The 26,919-nt window shown below is 43.3% G+C and overlaps 1 protein-coding gene across 1 annotated transcript in view; it reads right to left on the bottom strand.

Annotated features, from left to right (window-relative positions):
- The window catches only part of SBSPON (somatomedin B and thrombospondin type 1 domain containing), a 29,936-nt gene extending 8,925 nt beyond the window's left edge, over positions 1–21,011 (bottom strand). The window contains exons 1-2 of the mRNA XM_038390342.2: positions 19,228–21,011; positions 4,196–4,390 (exon numbers count right to left, since the gene is read on the bottom strand). Of these exons, the coding sequence (XP_038246270.1) occupies positions 4,196–4,390; positions 19,228–19,459 (427 nt within the window). The 5' untranslated portion in view covers positions 19,460–21,011. The remainder of the gene's footprint in view (positions 1–4,195; positions 4,391–19,227) is intronic.
- Positions 21,012–26,919: the final 5,908 nt, after the last annotated feature.

Genomic DNA, 26,919 nt, shown 5'->3' with positions numbered 1-26,919 from the left:
TGGATTAACTATACCTATGGAAGACCTCTCGCCTGTCAGTATATAGCATCTTCATTAAAGTGCTACAGTAGCGCAGCTGCCCCAATGCAGTGTTTTAAGTGTAGACCTATAAAAATTATGAAGTATTCCAGTCAGCTACTTGCCCAGGAAAAATGCTTGACACATCATTGAAAGACAATCTCTGAGAAGCCATCAAGACAACAATCTAGGGCCATTGACTGACTCTCAACTTCTGGCCCATGCATATGGTATGGAACGGGGTTGGTAACGTTTGGCACCCATCCCATCAGCATGAAGCCGCTGGTGGGCCAGGCCTTTTTATGTGGAGCATCCGCAGGCACTGAGCACCGCAGCTCTCACTGGTTGCGGTTCGCCATTCCCAGCCAATGTGAGCTGCGGGAAGCAGGGGCTAGCACGTCCCTCAGCCTGTGCCGCTTCCCACAGCCCCCAGTGGCCAGGAACGGCGAACTGCGGCCTGTGGGAGCTGAGGGGCTCCGTGCCTGCGGACACTCCACATAAACAAACCAGCCCACCAGCGGCTTTACCCTGATGGGCCAGGTGCCAAAGGTTGGTGACCCCGGTATGGAACAACAAATTTTCAACACAGGAACTTGGAGAGGGAAAGGGACGAGGCTGCCAATGGCCATATGGCCAAAAGAAGAGAGTCAGGGTTTGTCTACATTTGAAATGCTGCTGCAGCACTTCAGTGTGGACACTCACTACGGCAATGGGTGGGATTCTCCTGTTGACTTTTGACTCAGAAGGCGTGAGATCTCAGGACTTTTATTTTGGACAGTTCTGTACTTGCTAGTGCCTTTTAATAGTACAGTGACTGTGGCTAAGAAATTCCCTGGCTAAGCCTGTGTTCCTTGCTTTCACTCTGTCCCCAAAGGGGTTAAACTAGAAGTCAAAATGCTCCCAGCTAGGTAGAATTCTGGGGGAGTGTATGTTAGCAACAGAGGGCTTGGGAGCTTCAGAGACTATCATACTTCCCAACATTCCCAGTGGCTAAAGGGGACAAGTCCTGCCCCTGGGGAGTGGAAAGCCTGGGTTTTGGGGGGTTGGGTGCTGCCCCTGAGGAATGGGAAGCCCTAATGGGGAGTTGCAGAGCAAGCCTATCCTGCACTCACTCCACAGCAGCAGCTTCTGTCATGTGGGTCCAACTGGGTTGATTCCCACTCCAGGCATTGCGACCTGGTCCCTGGCACAGGGAGTTTCAGTGCTGTTCACATTTGGTCTGACCCCTGGATGAGGGGGCAGCTGGGCCAAATTTTAGTGAGTGGTACTGCTGGACTAGGATGACTAGACTGTGAAGTTCCACATTCCTAGGAAGGGCTCAGACAAGAGGTCAGCTCGCAAGTGCACCCTAGAGATGCAGAATAGTGACTAGACTACTCAGACCCAGGGGGCCTGAGCGTGTGTGATCCAGCAGCTGGGTCCACTTACAATAGACTGATGATCATCCAGAAGGGGCACTGGGCCAAGATGTAACTGTTTCCATGCCCATTCAGTCCTAGCAAATAAATTGCCAATTGTGCCAATTGCAACTGGATTTTTTTTCTTTTTTGGTGCTGCTATGGGCACCTATTAAGTAGGAACTGGATTGACACAAATTCATTTCCTATAAGCCACTAAATTGGCATCTGATACCATGCAAACCACACATCCTCATTTTGTTTGGACAGCCACATGTGCAAGTCAATTAATCACATGCCTGAGTACCCAATTTGTTGCAAGATCACATGCACATTCATTTTGTTGGTGCATAGATTGGAAAAACCTTTGAAAAATTGCTTCTAACCTTCTACAAAGACAAAGAAACATAGCAGCTTAACTTCCTTTGTATTTCCAGTTCAGCTACAAAGGCCTTCATTTGCTTCTGCCTCTTCTCTGTTCCCATTGCCACTAGTATGGCTGAATGGGTAAATAATTGTTTTAATCTGTTCACAAGGCAGGGGTAGTCAATCCAGATGCAGGACTTCTGTATCCTGTGCCTCCCCAGCCCTGCATGCAGGTCAGTTGTTTTCCTGCTTTATTGCAAGCAAGCTGAAGTTTGTGTGTGTCTAAGATGCCACCTTCTTCCATGCCTAAAAGAGACTCCAGACTGCCACAGAACAGGAGTACAAAGGAAAGAGCCAGGCGAGAAGGGTTTAAAATGTTGTTCTTGTGTCCCTCCCACTGCAACTTTTTGGCAGCAGGCTTTTTCTGCACCCCCTTCCTACACACACACCCACACACCCACACACACACCTACCTACCTTTCATGTAAGTGCAACAGCCAGGCCTGAGCCACAGGGTACATGATTCTGAAGAAGACCCACATTCCAGCAGCCCCCTATGGATTATAGACACCAGCAGGACAGGTCCCAAGGGACTTTTAGGAGGACTGGGGCTCAAAAGAACTTCTGGGAGGTAGGGAGATGCTGTCTCTAGGACTACCCTAACCCCTCTATTTTTATGAGAGTTTTTTCATCTTGGAGCTATAGCAAAGATAAACTGGGCCTCTGCTGCCTCCCTTTGCAAAGGATCCTTTTTACCTCAGAGCTAAGACAATTTTCCTTCTTTAGTAAGGGAGCTCCTGGCTCTACCATGACCTATTGATCCTAGAGGTAAGAAAAGCCTTGTCCTTCATTTTCCCTTCTTGAAGAACCTCCAAAAGGCAGTGAGCTAGATTTGAATCTGGATCACCGAACTGTCCCTCTCATTGTAAAAATACCCTCAGAAGGTCACTTGAGAGCAATAGGGTTCTGTGGTCACGCACATAAACCAAAATTTCATGGTCTCCAATGGAGAAGCGAGACTCTCTATTTTCTTCCCAAGGCAGCTTCCCTGGGGTGATTCTACTTACCTCCCTCTCTGTTGGGAAGATGGTGGAAATAAAGTTAGCACTCTCGATTCAACAATAACTTACTCAGGCACTGCAGGTTGAACACTGACTTCCATAAACTGTGGTTGTCCCACCTGAAGGTGGATTTATTGGTGGCTTTCCATTCTAAGCCCATGCACCTACTTCTGGAGGCTAACATCCTTTTGTGATTCCATGTACAGGTAAGTAAAAGGGGAAGTTATTTAACAATGTACATGGGAGTGGCACTCAGACGGCTACTTTAATCTATGCCTCATACGCCTCTAGAGTGGACATCCCAATGGCTCATGAAGATCTGAGGGGGAAAAGCCATTTGCTTCAAGCTGCCCTTTATGGTATGTAGGAACCTCTTGAAGTACCTCATCTCAGTTGAATCCCCTCAACAACATGTATCAAGCTTCCATTTTCCTTTGGAGCCAACTTCTTAGATGCTTCTGCACTGGCTCAGAGAGCTCTCTGGATATGTCTCTGGGATGGGGATATTTCCTCCAAGCTTTGTTTCCTCACTCTTCCCTTTCAGGGTTGCAGGCTGTTTGGAGATGTGTTGAATATGGTCTTGGAGCATCCAATTAGGAGTGCCAGTTTTGTATGTCTGACACATTAGTGCAAGTGCTTAAAGGAGTACATTGTAAGATGGGTTTAAAAACTATTGAGTGGCCTAAGTTAGGAAAGTGAAGGGGAACGTGTAGTTGTAGTTCTTTGTATAATAAACTTCTTGTAAACTCTTCAAATAATAATATATCTTCTTTCAGAGTAGCAGCCGTGTTAGTCTGTATTCGCAAAAAAGAAAAGGAGTACTTGTTAAATTTGTTAGTCTCTGAGGTGCCACAAGTACTCCTTTTCTTTTTTGCGAATATATCTTCTGTAATTTAGGTGAGGTGCATTCACCTTATACACATTGTTTCCTTTTTATTGGGGCTGATGCTGCAAGATGTTAGGAGCCTCCTATGAGATGTGGAGCATTCTTAACTGTCACTGAAATCCAAACCTGGCGCAAAATGTGTAAGTAAATATTTAAGTCAGAAAGAATAAGCAGCTATGAAATTATATGAAAGTAAAAGATAAAGTTTTAAAAGGGAGGTCTGAGGACCAGAAGAAGAGCTCTGTGAAGCTCCAAAGCTTGTCCCCATCCACCAACAGAAGTTGGTCCAATAAAAGATATTACCTCGCCCACTTTGTCTCTCTCAAAGTTTTAAAATGCATTTGTATTATGTAGACTTTAACTGCAACTTATTGTCATCAATGCCTGGGGGTGGAGGGGGGAACACACGACTATTAAGTGGTGACAAAAGACATCAGGGCAATTCAAATAAATCAGAGTGAGAGTACCGTATTCATGTCCGCAGTCCTGCCCCTGGTAAGTCAAGTATTCCAGGCAGCCAGACTTCTCTTCAAGTAGGGGGCAAGGTTCCCCACCATTTTTAGGTTCCTGCTTCACATAGCGCCTACGCATTCGCAAATTAGGTTTACACTGCTCTGCACAGCCACTCCAGTGACTCCACTCCCCAACGATGCACGGAAGAGCTACAAAGCAATATTTGAATATTACTAGCAGTCAATACCACTATCTTATTACAGTAGCACCCTCTAACAACTCTAATATTAAGGCCCTCTGGGAATGCACCTTTACTGAGGGGTTTAAGATGAAACTTTCCCTTTGGGAAGATTATTCCATAGTTGCCCGCTTCAGGGTTTCTTTCACGTTTCTCTAAATTATCTGGTGCTGGCCATGCTGGAGATAGCATACTAGACTAGAAAGACCTGTGATCTGATTTAGTATGGCAATTCCTGTATTGCTAAATTTGGTTTAAAAGAGGAGAGAAATAAAACGTAAAACAGCGGAATTAGGGGGCATATGCTTTTTCCCCCCCTTCCCTCCTTGGAGTTACTAGTTTCCCATTTTTATAATCTTTTTTTCCAAGATGACCTTGCTGCTGATAACTTATTCCCAAAGTTGGTAGAAATTCTGCCTCCACTTCATTTTCCTTTTGTTTATGTTGGGTGGTCCCTGTTTGCTGTGCACGACACTAGGTCAAATTGCCTTGTAATAACACTTTTCCTCTTGATTCACCTCAGAATATTGTATAAGAATATATATATAATATATATACCCTTTTTGACTGATGTGCCTAGATTCTACTGTTACTGCGGATTTAGATTAGTGTAATTCCAATGGCATTACTCTAATATAACTGAAAGCAGCATGTGAGTGGAATTTATTTTAATTTCTGTACACTTTGGTTACTCCTCCTCTGCCTTCATATCCTTTTCCTTTTCACAATTTAGTGACAATTCACAAGGTGATGAACAAAATTACAAATTTGGCTCCACGAGTTCCCTTAGATAACAATAGAATATTTTACACTACTTTACATTTGTCAACGATTCCCATTATTATTAAACACCATGCTGGAGCCAATACTGCCCCTAGAAATTGCACTTCTGTATTTCAAAGCCCACATACCCCTAACAATAAACACTCTTTGACATGCTGCCACTTGTTCTTTCTTTGGGTTTTGAGGGGGAAAGTGTCAGTCACAGTTTGGGTGATAGAGGGAGGAGGAACTCCAAGCAGGCACTATTCTTTAGGTGGGGAAAAGATGCATGGAGGCAGACACAGGCCTGGCCTACACTTAAAATTTAGGTTGACATAGCTATGGTGCTCGGTAGTGTGAAAAATTCACACCCATGAATGCTATAGCTATTCTGACCTAAGCCCTGGTGTAGACACAGCTAGGTCAATGGAAGAATGCTTCTGTTGCCCAAGCTGCCATCACCTAGGGAGATGGTGTTCTGACATTGATGGGAAAAAACCTTCTGTCAGTGTAGGCTGTGCCTACACTACAGGGTTATGCCAGCATAGATTGGCACCCTAGCCATGCCGCTATAGTCCCCATAGAGAAGATGTGGCCACAGACTACCATATTCCTAGTCTGTTACTCCCAAGAATCATCACTTTTGAACAGACACTGAATGGCAAAAGCAACAAAGTGAAGCAGCTTAAGGCAAGAAGTTTGAAAATAGCAACACAGGTAAACCGAAGTTATATGAATTCCAATGTTAAGAATTTCTGTTTAATCCAAAATGCCTCTGGGTCCCTCCAGACTGTAAACAGGCTATTGTATTTTGACATGATATTGCAAATCTCAATTTTACAAGCTTTGGGTGCCATCTAAGACCATTAAACAACAGACTAGACCAATAATAATCATTAGTACACTGTACTTCATAGTATCTTCCATCCACGAAGCTCAAAGCTCCACAAACTTTATTAATGAACAAGGCAGTGAATGTGTAAATGCCTCCCCAAGTACCTGTTAAGTGATACAAGCTAGGGTATGATTGCAATACCTGATTCCATTTTTTTAAATAAAATTGTATAAACATATTGCTTAATTTCTTTATCACTTTCACATAATACCTCTTATGCATGCTTCTTTGCATGGAAATTTTGGTCTTACTGAAAGGCTCCTACAATACAAATATTCTACAAGAGCTTTGTTTTGATTGTTTGTTTTCTTTGTTAGGCCATTTTATTTATCTTAGATAAAGGTGCACTAAGGGTTGTCTGAAGAAGTTCTGATTTTGATCTGGTTCTGTTAATATGAATATGAAGACTTGATATCACTAAATTTACTGGAGACAAAATACTTATCACTTATATAATTCCTGTCATCTTAGATTCCAAAGTCCTTTGTCATTATTCCATTTTACAGATCGGAAAATGGAGACACAGAGAATTAAAGTGACACATAGGTCACATAGTTAATGGCAGAACCAAAAAGACAACTAGTTTTCCTGAGTCTCATTCTTGTGATTATCCCCAAGATGAATTCTAAGATATATTAAACACAATGGATTAACTTCATTCCTGGTTTCCCTGGAGTCACACCAAGGCTTAATTGACTCAATATGATCAGAATTAATAAATAAAGGTGAGGTTTCTAGTTAAAAGTACAAAACTTCACATCTCTCAAAGCTTCGTCTTCAGGTTCTATGGAAATCGTTAGTTGAAATATTGAGTGTGACACAGTATAACATGAATTAACATTTTTGGCCACAGTGTGACACATTGGGAACTCAAATACCAGTTCTCATGCACAAATTCACGAACGCCTTGTGAATCATACTTGGAAGTGTTCACACAGCTCCACTTCAAACCTTTCCAAAAGCATCTTCTGGGGGGAAAAGAGCCATTGTTTTGAAAGCAGATTTGGATTCAGAAGAAAAAATATTTTTCAAAGCAATTCCCTCAGAATTTTAGGAATACCATTCAATAAATAGCACATATGCCACGTTTTCACAGAGAACTTATAAATCCTGTTGTGTTTATATGTCCTACCTCAAACCAAACTAATACAGTCTTTACTTTTCCAAGGTTCTAGTGGAGTTCATTTTTCACCAGGTAAAATGAGTTTATGGCATAGAAATATTGTGTGAGGAGAAATACCAGAACACATGGTCAACTCAGTGGCAATTTCAAAGAAAAAAGGAAAACACTGTTCAATTAGATAAGACTTTTGTTTTGTATTATACAGAATTCTTCTGACACCTACTGGAATGTTTAGCCCAAGTATGGCCTTTCATACTTTTTATGCCTCTGTATAGATGTATTGGATGGATCAGGCAGCCCTCTGAATCAGTGCAGGCTGTAAAGGCTGGACCATAAGACCTCATGTTGATCACTTGAGAAAAAGCCTTTCAGGGTGAAAGTGCTTGTGATATGTAGAAGATAGAATTTAGGTGATAAACTAACCAGCTTTTAAATTTTCAAAGGTCACTCAATATAGTGCCTGCAGAAATTCTCAGTAATGGATCTGTTATATCTGATTCTTCCAAACTATATCTTTCTTTATCTGCAATGCTTCCTTCTCTGGATGCATCCACTAAGGATTACATCTTCCTTGCATCTCTCCTCTATATTAACATGATAAGCTTCTTTCTGCTCTATATTTTCCCTTTCCCTTGGATTTCCCATTCAAATTTTGACAAAACAGTAGCTCTGTCTTGTTTTACCTGTAAAAGCATGGACAACAGATCAGAAAAGATGTCCCTGGTGGATACAGATACTCTGCAAGCTGCCTGAAAGAACAGTTTTAGCAGCTTGTTTCCCAGATTCCAGAAGCATATCATGGATACATTATTCCAGGGTAAGAAACTGCCTAATGAAAAGGTCTTTGCTTTGTTTGCCCTTTAACAGCCATCTTACATTAGACAAACCCACACCAGCATGACACACTGGCATGAGTTCAGCTTTCCATGGCCGCATCTCACCGAGCCACTGAGAGTTACAGATTTCAAAAACTGTGTCTATATGGCCTGCTGCACATTTATTTGTTAAATTGTCATAATGGATTCTATAGGTCTTTAAATTCTGTTCATGAGATGATTATGTACATTACCAGAGATGGCCCGCGGATAATGGACTTTTAACTGATGCAAATATCTTCTGTGACTGAGTGGAGAAATGCAGGCATCAACTCTTTGCTCTCTAATAACTTACACAGTGCCACTTGTTTATATGATCAGGACAAATCTTGCTCCTCTTACTCACAGGGGTGGTCCCATAGGGCCAAATTTGCCCGATGCAAGTCCATTGACGTCAGTGAACTTGCATCCCTGATGAGTTTAGTCCAGCACCCTATTTCTGCTCATCTCCATCCATTTTGTCCGAAGTGGTATGGCAAAATTATTTTCCTCTCCTGCTATTTTGCCCATGTCATTCCCTCTTCAGATGTCTTCACTGGTCTCTCTTCTTCCATCTCAAATTCATAGATTCATAGATTGATAGATACTAAGGTCAGAAGGGACCACTCTGATCATCTAGTCCGACCTCCTGCACAACGAGTTTCTTGTTCTCACTAGAGGTGCAATTCAATGTTTCCCCTTCTCTCTTTATTTCTTCCTTCTCTCCTCTTGAGAAGAAAGATAGTCTTGTGGTTAAAGCATTGAATTAGGACTCAAGAAAATGGTTCAATTCCTGCCTCATGTATAGATGTCTTGTGTAACCCTGGGTAAGTCACCTTATGTTCCTCAGCTGTAAAAATGAGGATGATGATAATTCCCTCATTCACTGGGGTCTTCTTTACACATCTAATCTAGTGCCTCCTTCCATGCTGCACCTTAGCACTTGGAATGATCCCTTCTGTTTGTGAGCCAAGTGACATTCAGGGCTCCTTTAAATCCCTCCTTCAAATACACAACTATCTCCACATAACATCACACTTCCAAGTTCTTGCCATCCCCTGTCAGAGGCAACGCATAGGGGAGACATGCGGGGTCAAGTGCCCCACCAGATTGGTCTGATGGGGGTAGGGAGCAGGGCCATTTGCTTCTCATGCCCGCTACTCTGGGTCACTGCTCCATGCTCCAGGCCCAGCTGCTGGGGACAGGGGCCCAGCAAGCCATAGCTGGAGTCCCCTCTCCCCCCAGCCATGTTTCTGGCTCACTCCATCCCGTCTCCAGCAGCCAGGCCCAGGTGAGGAGCAGGCAGCCACCACCAGGCTCTCATAAGCCTGGGCTACACTAGGAGGACAGTTCGAACTAAGATACGCAACTTCCGCTACTCTATTCATGGAGCTGAAGTCGAAGTATCTTAGTTCGAGTTACCTGGCCATCCTCACAAGTCGACCGCAGCGGCTCCCCCGTCGACTCCGCTTACTCCTCCTGCCGAGGTGGAGTACAGGCATCGATTCAGGGATTGATTTGTCACATCTAGACGAGACGCGATAAATCAATCCCCGATAGATCGATCACTATCTGCCGAGCTAGTGGGTAATGAAGACATACCCTCAGGCAGCTGCTGCACTGCACGGAGCAGCAACCCGGAGCAGCCAGCTTCAGCCATGTGAGAAATGGTTCCATCCTGCTCCCTGCCTGGGCCCGCCTGCCAGGAAGAAGTGGCGGGGGGCCCACAGTGGGAGAAGAACAGAGCCCTTCCCCCACCCCAGGTAACGTGGGGCGGGATGAGCATGGCCAACATAGGCTGGGTGCAGGGTGGGGAGGTTGCTGGGCAGAGGAGAGACGTGGGGTAGTCACTTGTCCTCCCCTTTAGATCGGGAGGCACAAGTCATCTATGCCTGATATACTATCTGGCCTATCTTTCTGGACCATATTGTCAACTCCTTGGGACAGGAACCACATCATCATCTTGTAAGCTCTTTGTGGCCAGGGGCTGTCTTTTTGTTCTGTTGATACAGATCTGTGTTTGTACAGCACCTAGCACAATGGAGTCCTGATCCATGACTGGGGCTGTTAGGCACTACTACAATACAAATACAATAATGTTACTATTGCTGAATGCTTATATAGTGCAGTTTGCACACTGCTGTTACTCCAGAAATAATAACACATAGCTCAAAAAGAACAGGAGTACTTCTGGCACCTTAGAGACTAACAAATTTATTAGAGCATAAGCTTTCGTGGGCTAAGCCCACTTCATCAGATGCATAGAATGGAACATATAGTAAGAAGATATATATATATACACATACAGAGAAGGTGGAAGTTGCCATACAAACTGTAAGAGGCTAATTAATTAAGATGAGCTATTATCAAAAGGTCCTACGATGGTGTCACTTGAATAAATATGTAGACAGAGTTGGCATTGGGCTTTGTTGCAAGGATAGGTTCCTGGGTTAGTGTTTTTGTTGTGTGGTGTGTGGTTGCTAGAGAGTATTTGCTTCAGGTTGGGGGACTGTCTGTAAGCGAGGACTGGTCTATCTCCCAAGATCTGTGAGAGTGAGGGATTATTTTTCAGGATAGGTAGTGTCCAGGAAATGGACCGCTTGTGTCCCACCATCAACCTCAGCCTAGACCAATCCATACAAGCGGTCCATTTCGTGGACACTACTGTGCTAATAAGCGATGGTCACATAAACACCACCCTATACTGGAAACCTACTGACCTATACTTACCTACATGCCTCCAGCTTCCATCCAGGACACACCACACAATCCATTGTCTACAGCCAACCTCTAAGATACAACCGCATTTGCTCCAATCCCTCAGACAGAAACAAACACCTACATGATCTCTATCAAGCATTCTTAAAACTACAATACCCACCTGCTGAAGTGAAAAAACAAATTGGCAGAGCCAGAAAAGTACTCAGAAGTCACCTACTACAGGACAAAGAAAATAACAGAACGCCACTAGCCATCACCTTCAGCCCCCAACTAAAACCTCTCCAGCGCATCATCAAAGATTTACAACCTATCCTGAAAAATGATCCCTCACTCTCACAGATCTTGGGAGACAGACCAGTCCTTGCTTACAGACAGCCCCCAAACCTGAAGCAAATACTCTCCAGCAACCACACACCACACAACAAAAACACTAACCCAGAAACCTATCCTTGCAACAAAACCCGATGCCAACTCTGTCCACATATTTATTCAAGTGACACCATCATAGGACCTAATCACATTAGCCATGCCATCAGGGGCTTGTTCACCTGCACATCTACCAATGTGATATATGCAGTGGTGAGCTGGAGCTGATTCGCACTGGTTTCCGAGAACTAGTTGTCAAATTTAGAAGCAGTTTTAGAACCGGTTGTTACGGCTCCCTGAGCTCCCGGCCGGGGAAGCTCCCCCGTCCCCTCCCCCGCCTTCCCTCCTCTCGCAGAACCTCAGCATGCCGCGCCGTTGGCGCCAGCACTCTGGACTGCTCCTGGGCAGCTCGGCAGCTCCTGCCGCTTTGAGCAGCATGGTAAGGGGGCTGGGAGGAGGGGTTGGATAAGGGGCAGGGAGCAGTTGGAGGGGGCGGAGGTTCTGAGGGGGCGGTCAAGGGACGGGGAACGGGGGGGTTGGGAAGGCAGTCGCCACCCCAGAAAGTCCCAGCCAGGCTGGGGCTCGGCTGGTGCAGCCCCCCAGGCCAAGGGGCCCCAACTCAGGCCGCTAGAGAGGGTGCATGGTGTAGGGCTCAGTGTTATAGAAGGGGGCTGTTGGAGAAGGGGCTCGGTGCTAGAGGAGGGTGCGTGGAGCAGTGCCGTTTGCAGGGCATGGGGCTATGGAAGGGCTGTGGGGCCCCACATCCTGTCTCAGGGCAGGTGCCGCGCTGAATCTGGTACTTGCACTGCGCAGCCATCCGGGCAGGCACTCTGGGGCCCTGCACACAGAGTCCGATCCAATGCAGCCTCGCTCAGCAGTCGCGGCCGAGCTCCATGCTGCTTCCTGCCCAGCCCAGGAAGTGCAACTTCAGGCACCATGTGACTAGGCGCCGCGTAGGGCCAGGGAGCCAGGCCCCTGAAAGCAGCAGCCTCCTCTGCCCCAGGAGTCGGGCGGCACCGGCTGGTGCCATGGCTGGGGGCTGCCTTGGGCGTGCTGGGGCGAGCCCCTCCCCCCCCAAGTCTCTCGTGCTCCTGCACTGTGGGGCTGTCATGCCTCTACCACTCGGGGATGCTCACATCCCACGGTGGGGAGTCGGGCAGACGGCAGCCTTTGCCTGTCGGGAGCTGCCGCCCCATATGCCGGGAGCGACCCTACTGATGCAAGGGCTGCAGGACTGCACCACCAGCAGGCACCTGGGATGGAGAACGGGCCTGGGGAGAGCGGGGGGAAGGACAGAGCCTGGGGAGGCAGGAGGGGGCAAGACAGAGCCTGGAGGGATGGGGGGGCAGGACGGAGCCTGGGTAGGCGGGAGGGGGCAGGACAGAGCCTGGGGGCACGATGGAGCCGGGGGGGGGGGGTGGGAGGGGATGGACAGAGGCACATCCCTTAAATCAGAACTTTTTATAGGGAACCGGTTGTTAAGATTTTGGCAGCTCACCACTGGATATATGCCATCATGTGCCAGCAATGCCCCTCTGCCATGTACATTGGCCAAACCAACAGTCTCTACGCAAAAGAATAAATGGACACAAATCTGACATCAGGAATCATAACATTCAAAAACCGGCAGGAGAACACTTCAACCTCTCTGGCCACTCAGTAAAAGATTTAAGGGTGACAATTTTGCAACAGAAAAGCTTCAAAAACAGACTACAACGAGAAACTGCTGAGCTTGAATTAATATGCAAACTAGATACCATTAACTTGGGTTTGAATAGAGACTGGGAGTCATTACACATATTGAATCTATTTCCCTATGTTAAGTATACTCACACCTTCTTGTCAACTGTCTAAATGGGCCACCTTGATTATCACTACAAAAGTTTTCTTCTCCTGCTGATAATAGCTCATCTTAATTAATTAGCCTCTTACAGTTTGTATGGCAACTTCCACCTTCTCTGTATATGTGTATATATGTATATATATATATATATGTATATATCTTCTTACTATATATTCCATTCTATGCATCCGATGAAGTGGGCTGTAGCCCACGAAAGCTTATGCTCTAATAAATTTGTTAGTCTCTAAGGTGCCACAAGTACTCCAGTTCTTTTTGTGGATATAGACTAACGTGGCTGCTACTCTGAAACATAACTCAAAATGTCACGTCCCGTGTAGTAAGTATTTAATAGAATCTTAATTGCTTTAATATTAGGCATCAATCTTTTTTTTTCTAGGCAAATGAATGCAGTACAAAAAGCCTATAAGGCATACATGACAAGCCGAGAGTTTGTCTATGGGGTCATGCACAGGCCACGGGGTAAGACTCTCTACACCTGTATATGAAAAGGGAATGGAATGTACTAAGTACAAAAGAATATCTGTCTGTTAGAATCATTATTGCCCTTACAATATTTTCTGTATTTAGGATACAGGATACTGTAATTTTTTCTCACACAGCCTGATCCAAAGCCCATGGAAGTCAATGGAAAGATTCCTGTTGACTTCCCTGGGCTTAGGATCAGACCAATCTTCAGTATTAATTTTCTTCTCTGGGTTTTTTTTTTAATGCAATTAGTATTCATTTCACATCTAAGCACCAAGTCCTATGGGAACTGCATGCATACATCCAAGGTTAGAATTTAGCCCTTTGATTAAAAATTGCAATACTTATACATGGTACCACATAGGAGCTATTTTTCTTTTTCTCTAATCATTCTGTAGTGATGGTTCCATAGCCATTAACATCTCAGTTTCCTTACAATCTACATCTAGACTTCACTCACAGCCAATTTTTTAAAATGTTCTTTTACATGTATATGTTGGTATTATGATTGCACCTCCTGGTCCCATCTGAGAACAGGGCTCTGTTGTGCTAAGTACAAACACATAGCGAGAAACAGTCTCTGCCCCAATGATCTTACAGTCCAAATAAAAAGGTGGACAAAAGGTAGGCAGGGAAACAGAGGCACAGAGAAGTGAAGTGCCTTGCCCAAGGTCACCTTGGGCTATTGGTGCAACTGGAATTAGAACCCAGGTCTTTTAACTCCACTGGGGTCTTGTGACCTATCCACTAGATCATGTTTCCTCCTGAAACATCATCAAATATCAATGTCAAGTTTTCTGATGCTGTTATTTTCTCAATAAAATAGTATTCAGTGTTGTGTAACTGAAATACCAACTCAGTAACTATTATAAAACATAATAGTGAGCATATTATCATTATAGTTTATTATTGATATGGAAATCTCTTAAGTTGTGTAAAGTTTAATTTTGTCTGCATGTCATTTTCAGATATTAATCATATTTTGCTTTTCTCTTTCTAGACCTTTAGAGATAGCTTTTCAATATGGTGTTTGAAGAACGAAATATAAATCATGTTACAGTTATTGGGCACTGTGCCTCAGATTCACTTTGAATTATTTTGAAATGTAGCCCTTTTTCCAATAGTGGTTAAATTAATTTTCCCCCCATCCCATCTACATTTTCCCTGCAGTGTACACCACATGTACACAGTGTACACCACATGTTCTGGATCATTATTTTCCCCATATTTCCTAATTAAATGTTAAGACACGGGGAAGATTTACAGCTTAATTTATATTAATCTTGTCCAGCACCTCTTTTCATATAGCACTATATAGTCACAAGTGCAGACCTTACTCCCACTTTAGTCTCCATTGCTGTTCTATGTTGTCATCGTAAAAAGCTCATTAATAACATTTATGAGGTCATTAATGGCTATCAAAATCCTATACAGTATTTACTCCCTTCTGTGCTCCTTTGCTGAAGAAAGTTATAAAGCTTATTTAGAAAACATCTTGCAACGCATGAGCTCTGACCTAAATCTATTAGTTATGTTATCATTGCTAATGCAGACAGAATATCAAGATGTTCATTCACAGAAGTATTTCAGGGTCTCAACGATTCTCTAAGTAACAGAAAATGGGGAGAACTGGGGGAGGTGGAGAATGAAATGTATTAGTCTCTTCATTGTGTCCCTCTATCTGTCTTCCACAAGGCCCAGATGTTGCCTTTTGTGCTCTCCAGTAACCACCTGATTCTTCTGGGGTTCCATGGGCTGCCATCCACCAGAGTAGGGTAGTTTTAACTTGCTAGTGGAGTAGGCTACCTAGGAGATGTGCTTTATGAGGCTGCCCTGGCCCCACCCCTCCCTCAGCTAGCCTTGACTACTTTTGTGTGTCCCTGATAGGGGTCTAGTTGACACTGTGCCCAAATCCTGATGAATACTCTGCTGCCCCAGTGCACAGCTCTGTGCAAAGTGCTGCTTCTCAACCAAACATCCTTTCAGCATTGTTAACACTGTACGGAAATTAATTTAAAAATCCCTGTACATAGATTTTGCAGCCCACACCATACCAGAGCAGCTCTTTATAGAGTACCAGGCGTGATACAATGTCTAGGTACAATAGACCTTAACACTTGACTTGGCAGCTTTAGAATGGCCTTTCTTTCGCTGGTTTCTGGCTCACCTTTACTGTTATTTCAGGGCAGTGCTTTTGTACGTCTTAATATATTTGTTAATTACACAGATTCGAAGATGGTGGGCATTTTAACTATTTCTGTAATTCCCAAAGTACTTTGTCCAGTAGAATCAGAAATTTGCAGTGCTGAAAGGCATAGAATGACAAAAATGCTATAGCTTAAAACGTAGATGTTGGGTAGGATGACAAAAGTGCTATAGCATGATAGGAATTCCTCCAAATTACCTCTACCCCATTCCTCTTCTGAAAGCATTCTAACTTCAGGTTCTTTGCTTTCAACCTTTGCGCAACCATACAAAGGGATGCTCGTGATATTTCAATCTATTTTCTTGATTTAATGCCATTTTGGGTGGTTTCAAAACTTCTGAACTACTCAGAACCATCTTGCTGACGCTGTTTCTTGTGCATATATCTCAGTGTTTCTAAATGTGTGTGTGCACATGTGCATGCGTAACTAATCAAGTACAGATAAGTTTATTGATTTGCTAAATGTAATGTCTTCCTAGCCCTAGACTGTTGAAGATGATACGAATTTCCACTGAAATAATATTTGGATTTTTGAAAAGTAAAACACAGTACGTTTGTTGGAGTTGTAGAGTATTTCTGAACATTCACGTTAAAAAGATGAGCTCAATTAAATTTGTTTTATAGTTGCACTTTCTGACCTGAGTTTGTAGTTATCTGCCCTCTTCAAATGAGACTTGTCGATGTTTCTGCATGCCTGGCTCCTGAGTTAATTGGGAGTTGCAGGCAAACAGCATCTCTCAAGATCAGGCCCTTTTGTTAGCTCACAGCCAATTTTTGTTAGCCATCTTCATCTTTCTTCTCTCTCCAGGACTTCACAGACACTTGTACTCCAAGTATATTGTGTTCCTCTACTAGTTTCCAGGGATGCTTTCAGTAAGCAGCGTCATCCTATATTACATTCCTAGCAAGTCTCTCCCTCTGAAGCCCTCAAACAGTAGCTCATAATGTCTTCAAACTATTTCCGTGGAAGCTTTTCAGAGGTTCTCTTTAACTTTGTGAAGATTAAGCTACATTCTCCCATTTTGGTCTCTTCAGTTCCAGGTCTTTTAGGTTATGGCCAGACTGTGCCTACCTGTGGGAAATCCCTCATGTTAGGCATTGAGGAGGAGGGGATTCCTCCAAATCATTCCATCAAGGAGGTGGGGTCTGGCCCCTGTTCCTCTTCTTAAAATGAACAGGGGCTTCACCCCATAACCCTGAATTGCCCAAGATCCCTGCCTGGCCTCCCTTTGTCCCAGTTTTCTGCTAGTATGGACTCTACTGTTTCATTAAAAGAGAGGGTTCCGTTGCATGGAGGGACACCACAAAAAGTGAATGCATGCTTTTTGCTGAGTTTCCTTCTTGTGATGGGGGAGAGGAAGGAGGAGATGGACAATGTGTATTTCCCCAGTGCTTCATCTCCCATCGTGCTGCCCTGTGGGGTTTATGAAAGGGGAGGACATGGATGTAGCAGAACCTCCAACTTCACATCTATGGACACATCAATGTGAAGAGGGTTTCCTTCCTCATATACAGCTAAGAGTTGTAATTGGCCTATAGATAGAAAGTAGCGGTTACTAGATCCTCTTGAGTAACAGCCACCTACAAGAGCAACAGAATTTGCAACCAAATTTCCAGTTCCTTTTTTTCACGTGATAGTTGCTTCTTTCCTCTCTGTATATGGTCGGTTACTGCTCTCCACCCATGTTCTCTCCATGAGCTTCAAATAATGCATCACTGCAGTGCAGTCATAGTATGAACTTTACAAAAATGGCACATTCTTATCCAACAGATCTCTTCCCTGAGTCCCAGCAGTTTGAGGGACAAAAGTAGAAGTTTACTACTTTCTGTTTTTGCTAGCGCTGCAGAGCCTGTACAGCTATGGGAGTGTGAGCTGGATTCCATCCTGTTCATGCATCATCAACAGAACTATAAACTCAAGTTTCAAATGCAGACACTTTGTAACTGGTAATATATGAGTTAAAAATACCAGCTTTATCCAAGACTAAATCTGAATGAGTACCTTAAACATGGAACCCCACAATGCGATTTTTACTGAGTCCCTTTTCAAAGTATACCTGAATTTTAAACATATATTGCCCAAGAGGTAATACATGGAGAAATCCCATAGCTAGAAATCAGCTCATTTCTCTTTTTGGGCCTCATGGAAGTTTTTAACTGGATTTTAACTCTTTTAATGTTGATTCAGTGTCTTTACATGATTGCTCCTGTCGAAGTTGTGCATAAACAACTGTTTGTTTTCTTGAACAAGTGCAATGACCACAGAAGTCGAATTGTTGATGTTTCACCTGCTGTTTTTCCAGCCTGACATTACATGTAAATTATACCATCTTTTAAAACTGCAGTTGATGCATTCTGTGTTATATCTTCTTGCGACTGTTTCTTCTCTTTTAGTATCAGGAAGAAAGGCTGGTTTGGTGATTAGGGCACAACACTAGGACTTAGGTGACCTGGGTTCAAGTTCCTGCTCTACCACATACTTCCTGTGAGGCCTTAGGCAAATCACTTACTCTCTGTGCCTCAGTTTCCCAGCCATAAAATGGAGATAATAACACTGCCCTTCCTCACAATGGTGTTGGGAGGATAAATACATTAAACATTGTAAGGCACTCAGATACTAGGCGATGTGAACTCTATAAGTAAGTAAGCTAGACAGCATCACCAGTCAGCCCAACAAAACATATTGGAGCAAATTTATCTCTGGTGTGACTCCATTAGCTTTGAGGTCCTACATCCTCATTGTAACTCCTTTACAGCAGGAGAAAATTTAGACTATGGCTTAAAAATAAGATCCATAGCATTTTATCGGGTTAAAATAAAAGTGGACAGGCAAATTCCAGGCACAGCAACTACTGTTGAACCAGAAATGGAATACACATCCAATGCTGTGTGGAGGGAGAGGTGAAAAGATTCTTCAGTCTCACTTTTCTGTTTAATGCAACTCCTAGCTGCTATGTTCACACTGGGCCAAATCCATCCCTGTCACTTCACAGATTGAGGGTGAGTGACACCAATGATGAATTTGCCCCACCGTGTTTTGCATTCGAAGGAAAAGTCAGAGCCTCGTTCACATCATCTTACGCCCATTCCCTAATACAAACAAGCAACAAACAAACAAAAAATCAGGTGGAACATCAAGTGCATAAGCCACCAAGATGCAACAAAAAATGTTCTTATTATCCTTCCATCATTTTTATACTATCTTTACATCATCATAAACAATAACGCCAATGCAGTACCTCTCCTGGACTAAACTTTGCAAAGGAATGGAAGTTTGTTTCTCTGAGCTGTACCCCTGCCCTGTAAGAAATAACTGGTCACTTTGAGTCACTTCCTTGCATTCTTTATTCTGTTGTGACTCACACCCTGTAAGAATGGGAAGAAAATGGGCTTACTCTACTGCTACTAACTAATGCTTCAGGTGGAAGGAAATGCCACGGGGTGCAGTTATTGTACCGAGCAGCACTGGGAGCATGAATAGCTGATAGCTATCAAACCCCAGCTGCCTGTACTTGCCTGCCCTATGCCGGGGTTGGGGGCTGATTGACCTACCTGGGCATGCCTGCGAGTAATCATAGCAGCAGTCCCGAGTGAGCCTGCAGGCTTCATCACAGAAGCAGGTCCCATAGACTCTGTCCATCCTCCAGCCGGTGCTGGCACAGCTTGGGTCCCGGCCAGGGCAGCATCTTCTCTCTTCGGAGCAGCCCGCATCAGCCCGGTGCCAGAGTCTCCACGGCGCCAGCAGCACCATGCAAAGGAGCCTCGCCAGGGCCCTCGCGCTCATTGCTTCGCCCTCAGCAGATTCAGAGGCTCCAGCTGCTTCGCCCGGCGGAGCTGCAGGCCCCAGCGATCGCCTCCCCCACTAGGCCGCCGGCTGCAGCATCCCGGCTCGGCTCCCGCAGCCCGGCTGGCAGCACTGAGCCATCGCCAGGTCCCCGAGAGAAGCGGCGGGGCCGGGAGCCGCCAAAGCCCAGCGCGGGAGGGTCAGACGGCGGGCAGGCCGCGCGCGTGGGAAGAGGGCAGGGCCCGGGGCGCTGGGGACATGCCGGGAGCTCGTCACTGACCCGCCGCTTCCCCGGCTGGATCTCTGAGGCTCGCGCTGCGTCTCCCTGCAGCGCGCGCGGGCAGAACACCCTGAGGAATGCGGGGCGGGTGGGGGCTCGCGCTGTGGCTCCATCCTCCTCGGGCACAGCGAGGAATGTGACTGGCTGCCGGCCAGAGGGACGAGGGCTGCTGGCAGCAGCGGCGGCTGCTACTTACTGCGGGGCCCTCTGGCCCGTCACCCGGGCAGGAGCCATTGCAGCCCCCCCCAGGTCTGGCTGACCTGCTTTGCTCAGGGGCCGCCCCGGGTGCTTCTGAAGTGGCCCTGGCAGTGATTCATTTTTGCCAGGGCTGAGTCCCTAGACTGGGCCGTTCATCATCCCAGCGCCGCGGGGCTTGCCGGACAGTTAGGAAAAGAAAAAAATTGCTTGAGGCCCCACACCTGATTCCTGACCAAGTAAGCACTGGGCCCCAGCCTGGTTCAAGATTGCAAGCTAGAGAGCGAGTTCCATTGGAGGGCAGCTCCTGAAGTCCTTCCAGGCAAAGCTCTCCCATTCATGGGAAGCCTGGCTGAGTGGAGAATGGGAGACGCCCTCAGGATTTGGACCCAAAGGGACAGAGGGCCTCACACTGCTCCCATAGCCACCACTGGCTACCTCTTCCTGCACTGGCACGGCAGCCCAGCGAAGTGTTAGTTGGAGCCCTTTGTACCACCGTGAGCTCGTGAGGCTTTCTGTTCATAAATGCCATACTTTCCGGAAGGTGTAACTCCGCTGTGAAAAGGTGCTCTTGTCTAAAACGTTGTCTCTGTGTAGTTGTTTGTTTGTTTTTGTAGATCTGGCAAATGGGAATTGCCTGTGGAGGAGCCTGGTTTGTTGTCTTAAGAATATTTCTGAGGTCAGGGCACAATCAACAGGCTAAGGAGTATTTATTTCTTAATAAATAAATAGATACATAAAAAGGAGGTTGCTAGGGGAAAAAACAAAAGAAATTGTAAGTGTTGACATTCTAAACAAGAAGTGGGCAGCATTATCGCCTGAAAATGTAACCAGACTTCTTTGTCCGAGCGATTGGCTGAACAAGAAGTAGGACTGAGTGGACTTGCAGGCTCTAAAGTTTTACATTGTTTTATTTCTGAATGCAGTTTTTTTGGTGCATAATTCTACATTTGTAAGTTCAACTTTCGTGATAAAGAGATTGCACTACAGTACCTGTATGAGGTGAATTAAAAAATACTATTTCTTTTGTTTTTTTACAGCGCAAATACTTGTAATCAAAAATAAATATAAAGTGAGCACTGTACACTTTGTATTCTGTGTTGTAATTGAAATCAATATATTTGGCAATGTAGAAAACATCCAAAAACATTTAAATAAATTGTATTCTATTAACAGTGCAATTAATCACACAATTAATCATGATTAATTTTTTTATTGCATGATTAATCGTGATTAATTTTTTTAATCACTTGAGAGCCCTATTATCTACCGTATATGCTCCAATACTTAAGCGACTTGTACCAACTGAATGTTAGTCTGAACTTTAAATTTCTCCCAGTTGATTTTCATCACCACTTTTATGTTAAAATGTTACTTAAATTCAGGAGGCCTGATCCTGCTCAGTTAAACCAGTCAAAATGAGAAGTAACTCCTATAAAGTCAATAAAGGTTGACCTGTGTAAAAGTGGTGCAAGTCAATAGAGTGGTATGAGTTAACAGAGTTTACATCCAATGGAGATTGGGAAGGCAAGAGGAGAATGATGTCCAACCGGGGGCTGCATTTCCAACATATCAGGGTGAGGTCAGGATTGCCCCCTTTCTTGAGTTTTTCCTTTAGTTTAATATTATTCCTATGAATCACTTGAAAGGAAGAGCATCAGCAAAGCTTTTTATTCCAAGGTGGAATAACCTGTATAAATGGAACTTTAAAAGTTATCTGCATTAGTTACAGATTTTTGTGCCTAAGGTAGGGTTGAAATAAAATTAAAAAGATATGATTAAAAGACAGATTAATCTCAATGGAAATTTTTAAGGCTAAATACAGAATTAGATCTATACCAGTCTGGGGAAAAACAAGAGAAGCCTGAAAAGCATATAGTTTTATTTTAAATCTTCTATTGGGACAATTAAGGTACGTCATTCTTCTAAGCAACCAGAAAAGAAAGTGATGATTAAAGGAATGAGAAGACTCATTCCAAAGAGCAGTGGTATCTTAGTGGATAACAATATGCATCCATCTGGTCACTGGAAATAGGAAGTACTGTAGTTAACTTTGAGTGCTTCATTTTTTAAATACAAAAGTATTAATTATTGTCATGACATAAATAAGTAAATATTATGAGCCAAATTCAGTCCAAATTCCACCAGGGTAAGGGCTGGATTCCAATAAATTTCTTTCCAACCCCAGGAGTAAGGGCAGAACCAAAGATCGTATTGTGACACTCACAAATAGGCACTCCCCCCATTCAGGATTTTTGGCAAAGCCACAATCTATCCCTGAGTTTAGTTATTTTTACATTGATACATTTTTTTCATTTCTTTTACAGTGGATTAGCCTTTGCTAATCAAAAATCAGTTTCCTGATACCTTACATGTCTGTTAACTAGGCTTAGACTTTTATTGAGAAATGGCAGTAAACATTAATGTCATCATTCAGACACAAATCAATGAAAAAATATTTCCATTGATAATAGTAGAAATTGTACAGATTGGCAAACTAAGAAAAATGCTGCTTCAGAACTTATTAGAATTTAATGTAAGACTCTTTACTCTGTATATTTTGACATAGGATGTTGACAATTTGTGTTCTAATTGTATAAAGCTTTAACTTTTTGAATCTCAACATCTACTATCATTAAATAATTATTGTCTGACCCCCCATAATTTCGTGCAACTGTGAACATTTAAATTGATAAAAAAAATTATTAAAGATAAACATCAATATTATCCATCAGAATTATATTAAAAAATTGAATTCTGCCAAGCTTATTTTTAACCTAGAACATGTTTTAATTACTATGTTGCAGTAAGAAATAAAATAAACCAAAGTATGTTTTTCAGTTAGTTTCTATAAAATGTGAATACTGCATGTGAGTATCATTCTAATCTTTTGCCAGTTTCACACCGATATAATTCTATTGTCTTAAATTGAGGGTTTTTTTATTCTTACTGCTAGGAAAGCAGAATAGATCCAACTTGTTTTTCAATATTGAATATTTAAAAAAAAACTAACCTAACCCCTCTTCGGGCAATAATTTACTGTGTCTTTCTCAAAATTCACTGTAAGCCATGTATTTCCCAAACTCAGTAACTATCTAGCACTACTATGCACCTCTGTCTCATAACACTTGGAAAAAGGAAATGTCAAGAAAACTCAGAGTGCCATTTGCATCTGGGAGAAGTTCTTAATGTTAAGTCAATAACTTATATGATTCATTGTAAAATACCTTGCTCTTATTTTTCAAATTTAAATTATAGCCACAGCAATATTGAGGCTCAACCTAATGATAACTCAATTCAACTTAAAATTTTATTTTAGATATATTGTCTGTCAGTGTGGAGCATTACATACACACACACACACACACACACAAGTGAACTCCCTGGAACACCCTAACTTGCACAAATAGAAGTAGCTCATTTTTGTTTCCTGTTAAAGGGGCTTAACTGATCAAGAAGAGAAGACTTCAAATAGTTTGTTTTGTTATTATTATTAAGACTTGTGTTTGTCCAAGTCTTATCTATTTAATTTTCAGAGATCGCATTCCACAAGAAGGGACTTTCTGTTATGGCTGGGTTGTTGTCGGCCAGATCTAAGAGTCAGAGCCAGAGTCTGCAGTTAGGATACTGGGAGATCAGAAGCAGGAGACAAATTGGAGATCCGAACCATGAGCTGGGAACCAGAATCAGGTCAGATCATGATACCAGAAAGTCAGAGGTTGGAGCCAAACTGGAGGTCAGGAACCACAAGTCAGATGCCAGGAGACAAGTAAAAGCACTACAGCCCAGTTGTTCAGACAGCTTCCTGTTCCTGCCGCTGGCTTAAGTAGGATCAGCGGGCCAACCAGCTGCTCTGGGATTCTGCCAATCAGACTTCAGGGGAAGAGCCTCACATTAGGGCTGGGCTTCAGGGCCCCAAGTAAGCAGTAGTCAGCAGGCTGCCAGGTGGAGGGTTGGAGAGTGGATGCTCCCATGGGTCTGGGCTCAAAAGCATAGGTCATGACACATTCTTAATTTTTTAAATAAAACAACACAGTAATTTATGTTGATACAAAGTCTACAGAATGTCCCCACTTCCATATGCAAGGGTGTGCTTCCCTTAAATACCATCACCATCAATGTACTAGCTTGTCTTGGAGGTGGTAGAGGATCTTGCTTCTGTTGTTCTGAAAAAGCAATTCTCTACCTGACGAGTTAATTTCCTGCTAAACTGAATACTCAAAGCACAGTGTTTGCTAGTATAACAGGAAAACCTAAAGAAATAACAGCATTTTGTAGTTCTAAAAGAATACCACAAAGAGGTCATTTGTCTTTACTAATAATCACCCTATAACATTAAAAAACCAGAACTTTATTAGAAGAACAAAAAAAGATAAGAGAACAACTCCTGGGCCTTGTTGTTAAGAGGAGAGTACTGTGCTGATCTGATCAATAGCTTAAACTATGCAGGTAAAATGAAGGCCAAACTTGGATTGTTCTTAAGAAAACATTATAAATAGCTTGTCATGTTTTACAAGGGCTACTGCTGCAAAATAGCCTTTAGCTTGCATCTATTTTAGCCGATAAGTTCTAGTCAGATGGAATTTCACCATGGAAGCAAAAGTTGCCAGCTACATTGTAATTGCAGTCGCTGGTGTTGGTCATGGGAGGATTTAATTCATGAAATGGACAAAACTCCACTTGAGTTTTAGATCTCAGGATGAGCTTGCATTGCTACCAACTAGCACATTTTTATTTTGGCTTATAAAAGGCTCAAGCCTCTCGCTGCTAAAGAAATTTGAAGAACCGAGACATTAGCATTAGCTGTTGTGTGCAGAGAAATCTGAGCAAACATTTATGCCTTCAGTGAACAGAGTAGTGGTGAGCACAGGAGAAGCAAGTGTGTCATGGCAGAGACAGGTGCTAAAGTGCAGCCATTTTTAAGATTTCCAGTTACTTCTGTTGGCAACCAGGAGTACAGTTTGCTCATGAGCTGCACTGAGAAGAAGCTGAGAGCAAAGGCTACCATAATGGCCAGTCATTGACAGAAACGTTTCAGAAGTTTCTAAGGATTCCTGATCCCTCCCATTCACAGCCAGCTGTTCAGTGACTCATGATGTGTACTGAGCAAGTGGTCTCAGATATCCATCTTTTCCTATTCACACTCAATGTTAACCAGCATTAGATTATCTCTTAATATCAGATTGCAGGGAGATTGAGATATGTTGCATTCTATGAGATGACTATTAGAATGTCACTGTTCTAGTATGGGCCTGATTTACTGAATAAGCCATGATTAGGATGGAGGTAACTACTGGGAAAAGGACGGTATGCCAGAAGCCAAGAAACCACAAAATGGTTTTGATTGTGTTGAGAGAAGCATAGGGCTTTTCCTTGCTCTGCATTTTCCCCCTTTTCACTCCTGCACATGAAGCAGCATTTTATGGTAGGGGAAAAAGGCAGAGAGACCGTAAACTCCTGACCAGCAAAACACTTAAGCTTCTGCATAGCTTAAAGCACATGAATAGTCCCATTGACTAAACTGGAACTTCTCATTTGTTTAAAGTTATGCAGTGCTTAAGTGATTTGCTATCCTAGGGTCTTCATGTCTTCTCCAAGATTCCACTGGAAGTCTGTGAGAGGAGTGGGAATAGAATCCAGCTTCTCCTAGTCTCCGTTGTCTGCCTTAGTCACACTGTCATCCTTTCTCCCACAGATCTGTAGTGCGCACAATGTTCTGTAGACTCTAGAGCAAATATTAATCCAGGTAAGGCACATTCAATCCCTCATTTTGTCAGAGTCTAGGTAATTAGATGAAATGAAGATAGGAGCAACTTTATCATTATTATTATTTAAAGTTCAGTTGTACTCAGAAAAGTGACTGTGAAATTGGTTTGTGGGATTGAACGTTTGTCTCTCATTAACTCCATATCAAATTGTGTGTGTGTGTGTGTGTGTGTGTGTGCACGCGCGCGCGCACTTCCAGCACTATAGGCTCAACTAGAAATAGAAGCTTGGTTCTTTCCTTCTCATGCATCATCCCGGGTAATAAAGATTCTGCAACCTGAACTTAATTAACTGTTCTGATGATTGTGCATTAATTAGCCAGAGTAGACTCCTGCTCACTCTCGCACAGCTGTTGGCTGTGTAGTGCTAACAAGAATAAACACTTTTTTTGTCACTAACATAAGCAGAAACGGCCATGATTTTATTTAATTTGGGAACTGATCTGTTAAGAAAGAGAGTCACTTTTCTGAGCATAATCCTACTTTTAAAAAACCTCTGTCAGTCTTTCTACTGCTCTGTTGAAAAGGGGGATTTTGCTGACTTGAATTATTTTGAAAGTAAAAGATTATTGTGATGTACACTGGTTGGCAGAGGAAACTGTTTATATAATTCTGGGTTTGCTAATCACAAGCTCTTTGCAGCTAGAAATGATGCCAATGAAGCCGCTGGCTATGTAAAAAAATGCTTTTGCATTTCCTTGCTTTTTCTTGTTTTCTGTCATAGCCTGTTTTCTTTGAATTAGTATATAGACTGTGTTTAGTGTCCAGGAACAAAAATGCATTGTGCAAACTAAAATGTGGCTAGGTAGCATGAAATGTTATTCAGGGACAAATATTGAGGTCCAGAATCTGTTTTTGGATATAAGAGTTTTGCATGCTTAACCCAATTAGTTACACCCAAGCAGGGCTGGATCAACATAAAGGCTTTAGGGGTTGCAGCTGAGGGCTTTGGATTTTGAGGGACCCCGCAAAATAGGTATCATTTGCTCTATGGATCAGAACAACACAGCTGTTTTATCAAGCCATATTCAGTTGGAGCAGCAAGTGCCTGATCATATGAGCCCCCCCAAACATGCCATCAAGTCACATGCCAGTTTTATCTGGCAGGGCTGTGGCATGAACGTGACACAGTGTAGAAGAACCTGTAAAAATGTCTGACAGAGCATCTAGAAAGTATGAGAGTGGCACTAAAAGGCAGAATGCACAACAATCTCAGTGTC

Source organism: Dermochelys coriacea, chromosome 2 (assembly GCF_009764565.3).
Source record: "Dermochelys coriacea isolate rDerCor1 chromosome 2, rDerCor1.pri.v4, whole genome shotgun sequence".
In the NCBI taxonomy this organism is placed as follows: Eukaryota; Metazoa; Chordata; order Testudines; family Dermochelyidae; genus Dermochelys; species Dermochelys coriacea.
Note: the sequence above shows the minus strand (reverse complement) of the source record. Positions and strands in the feature narration are given on the sequence as shown.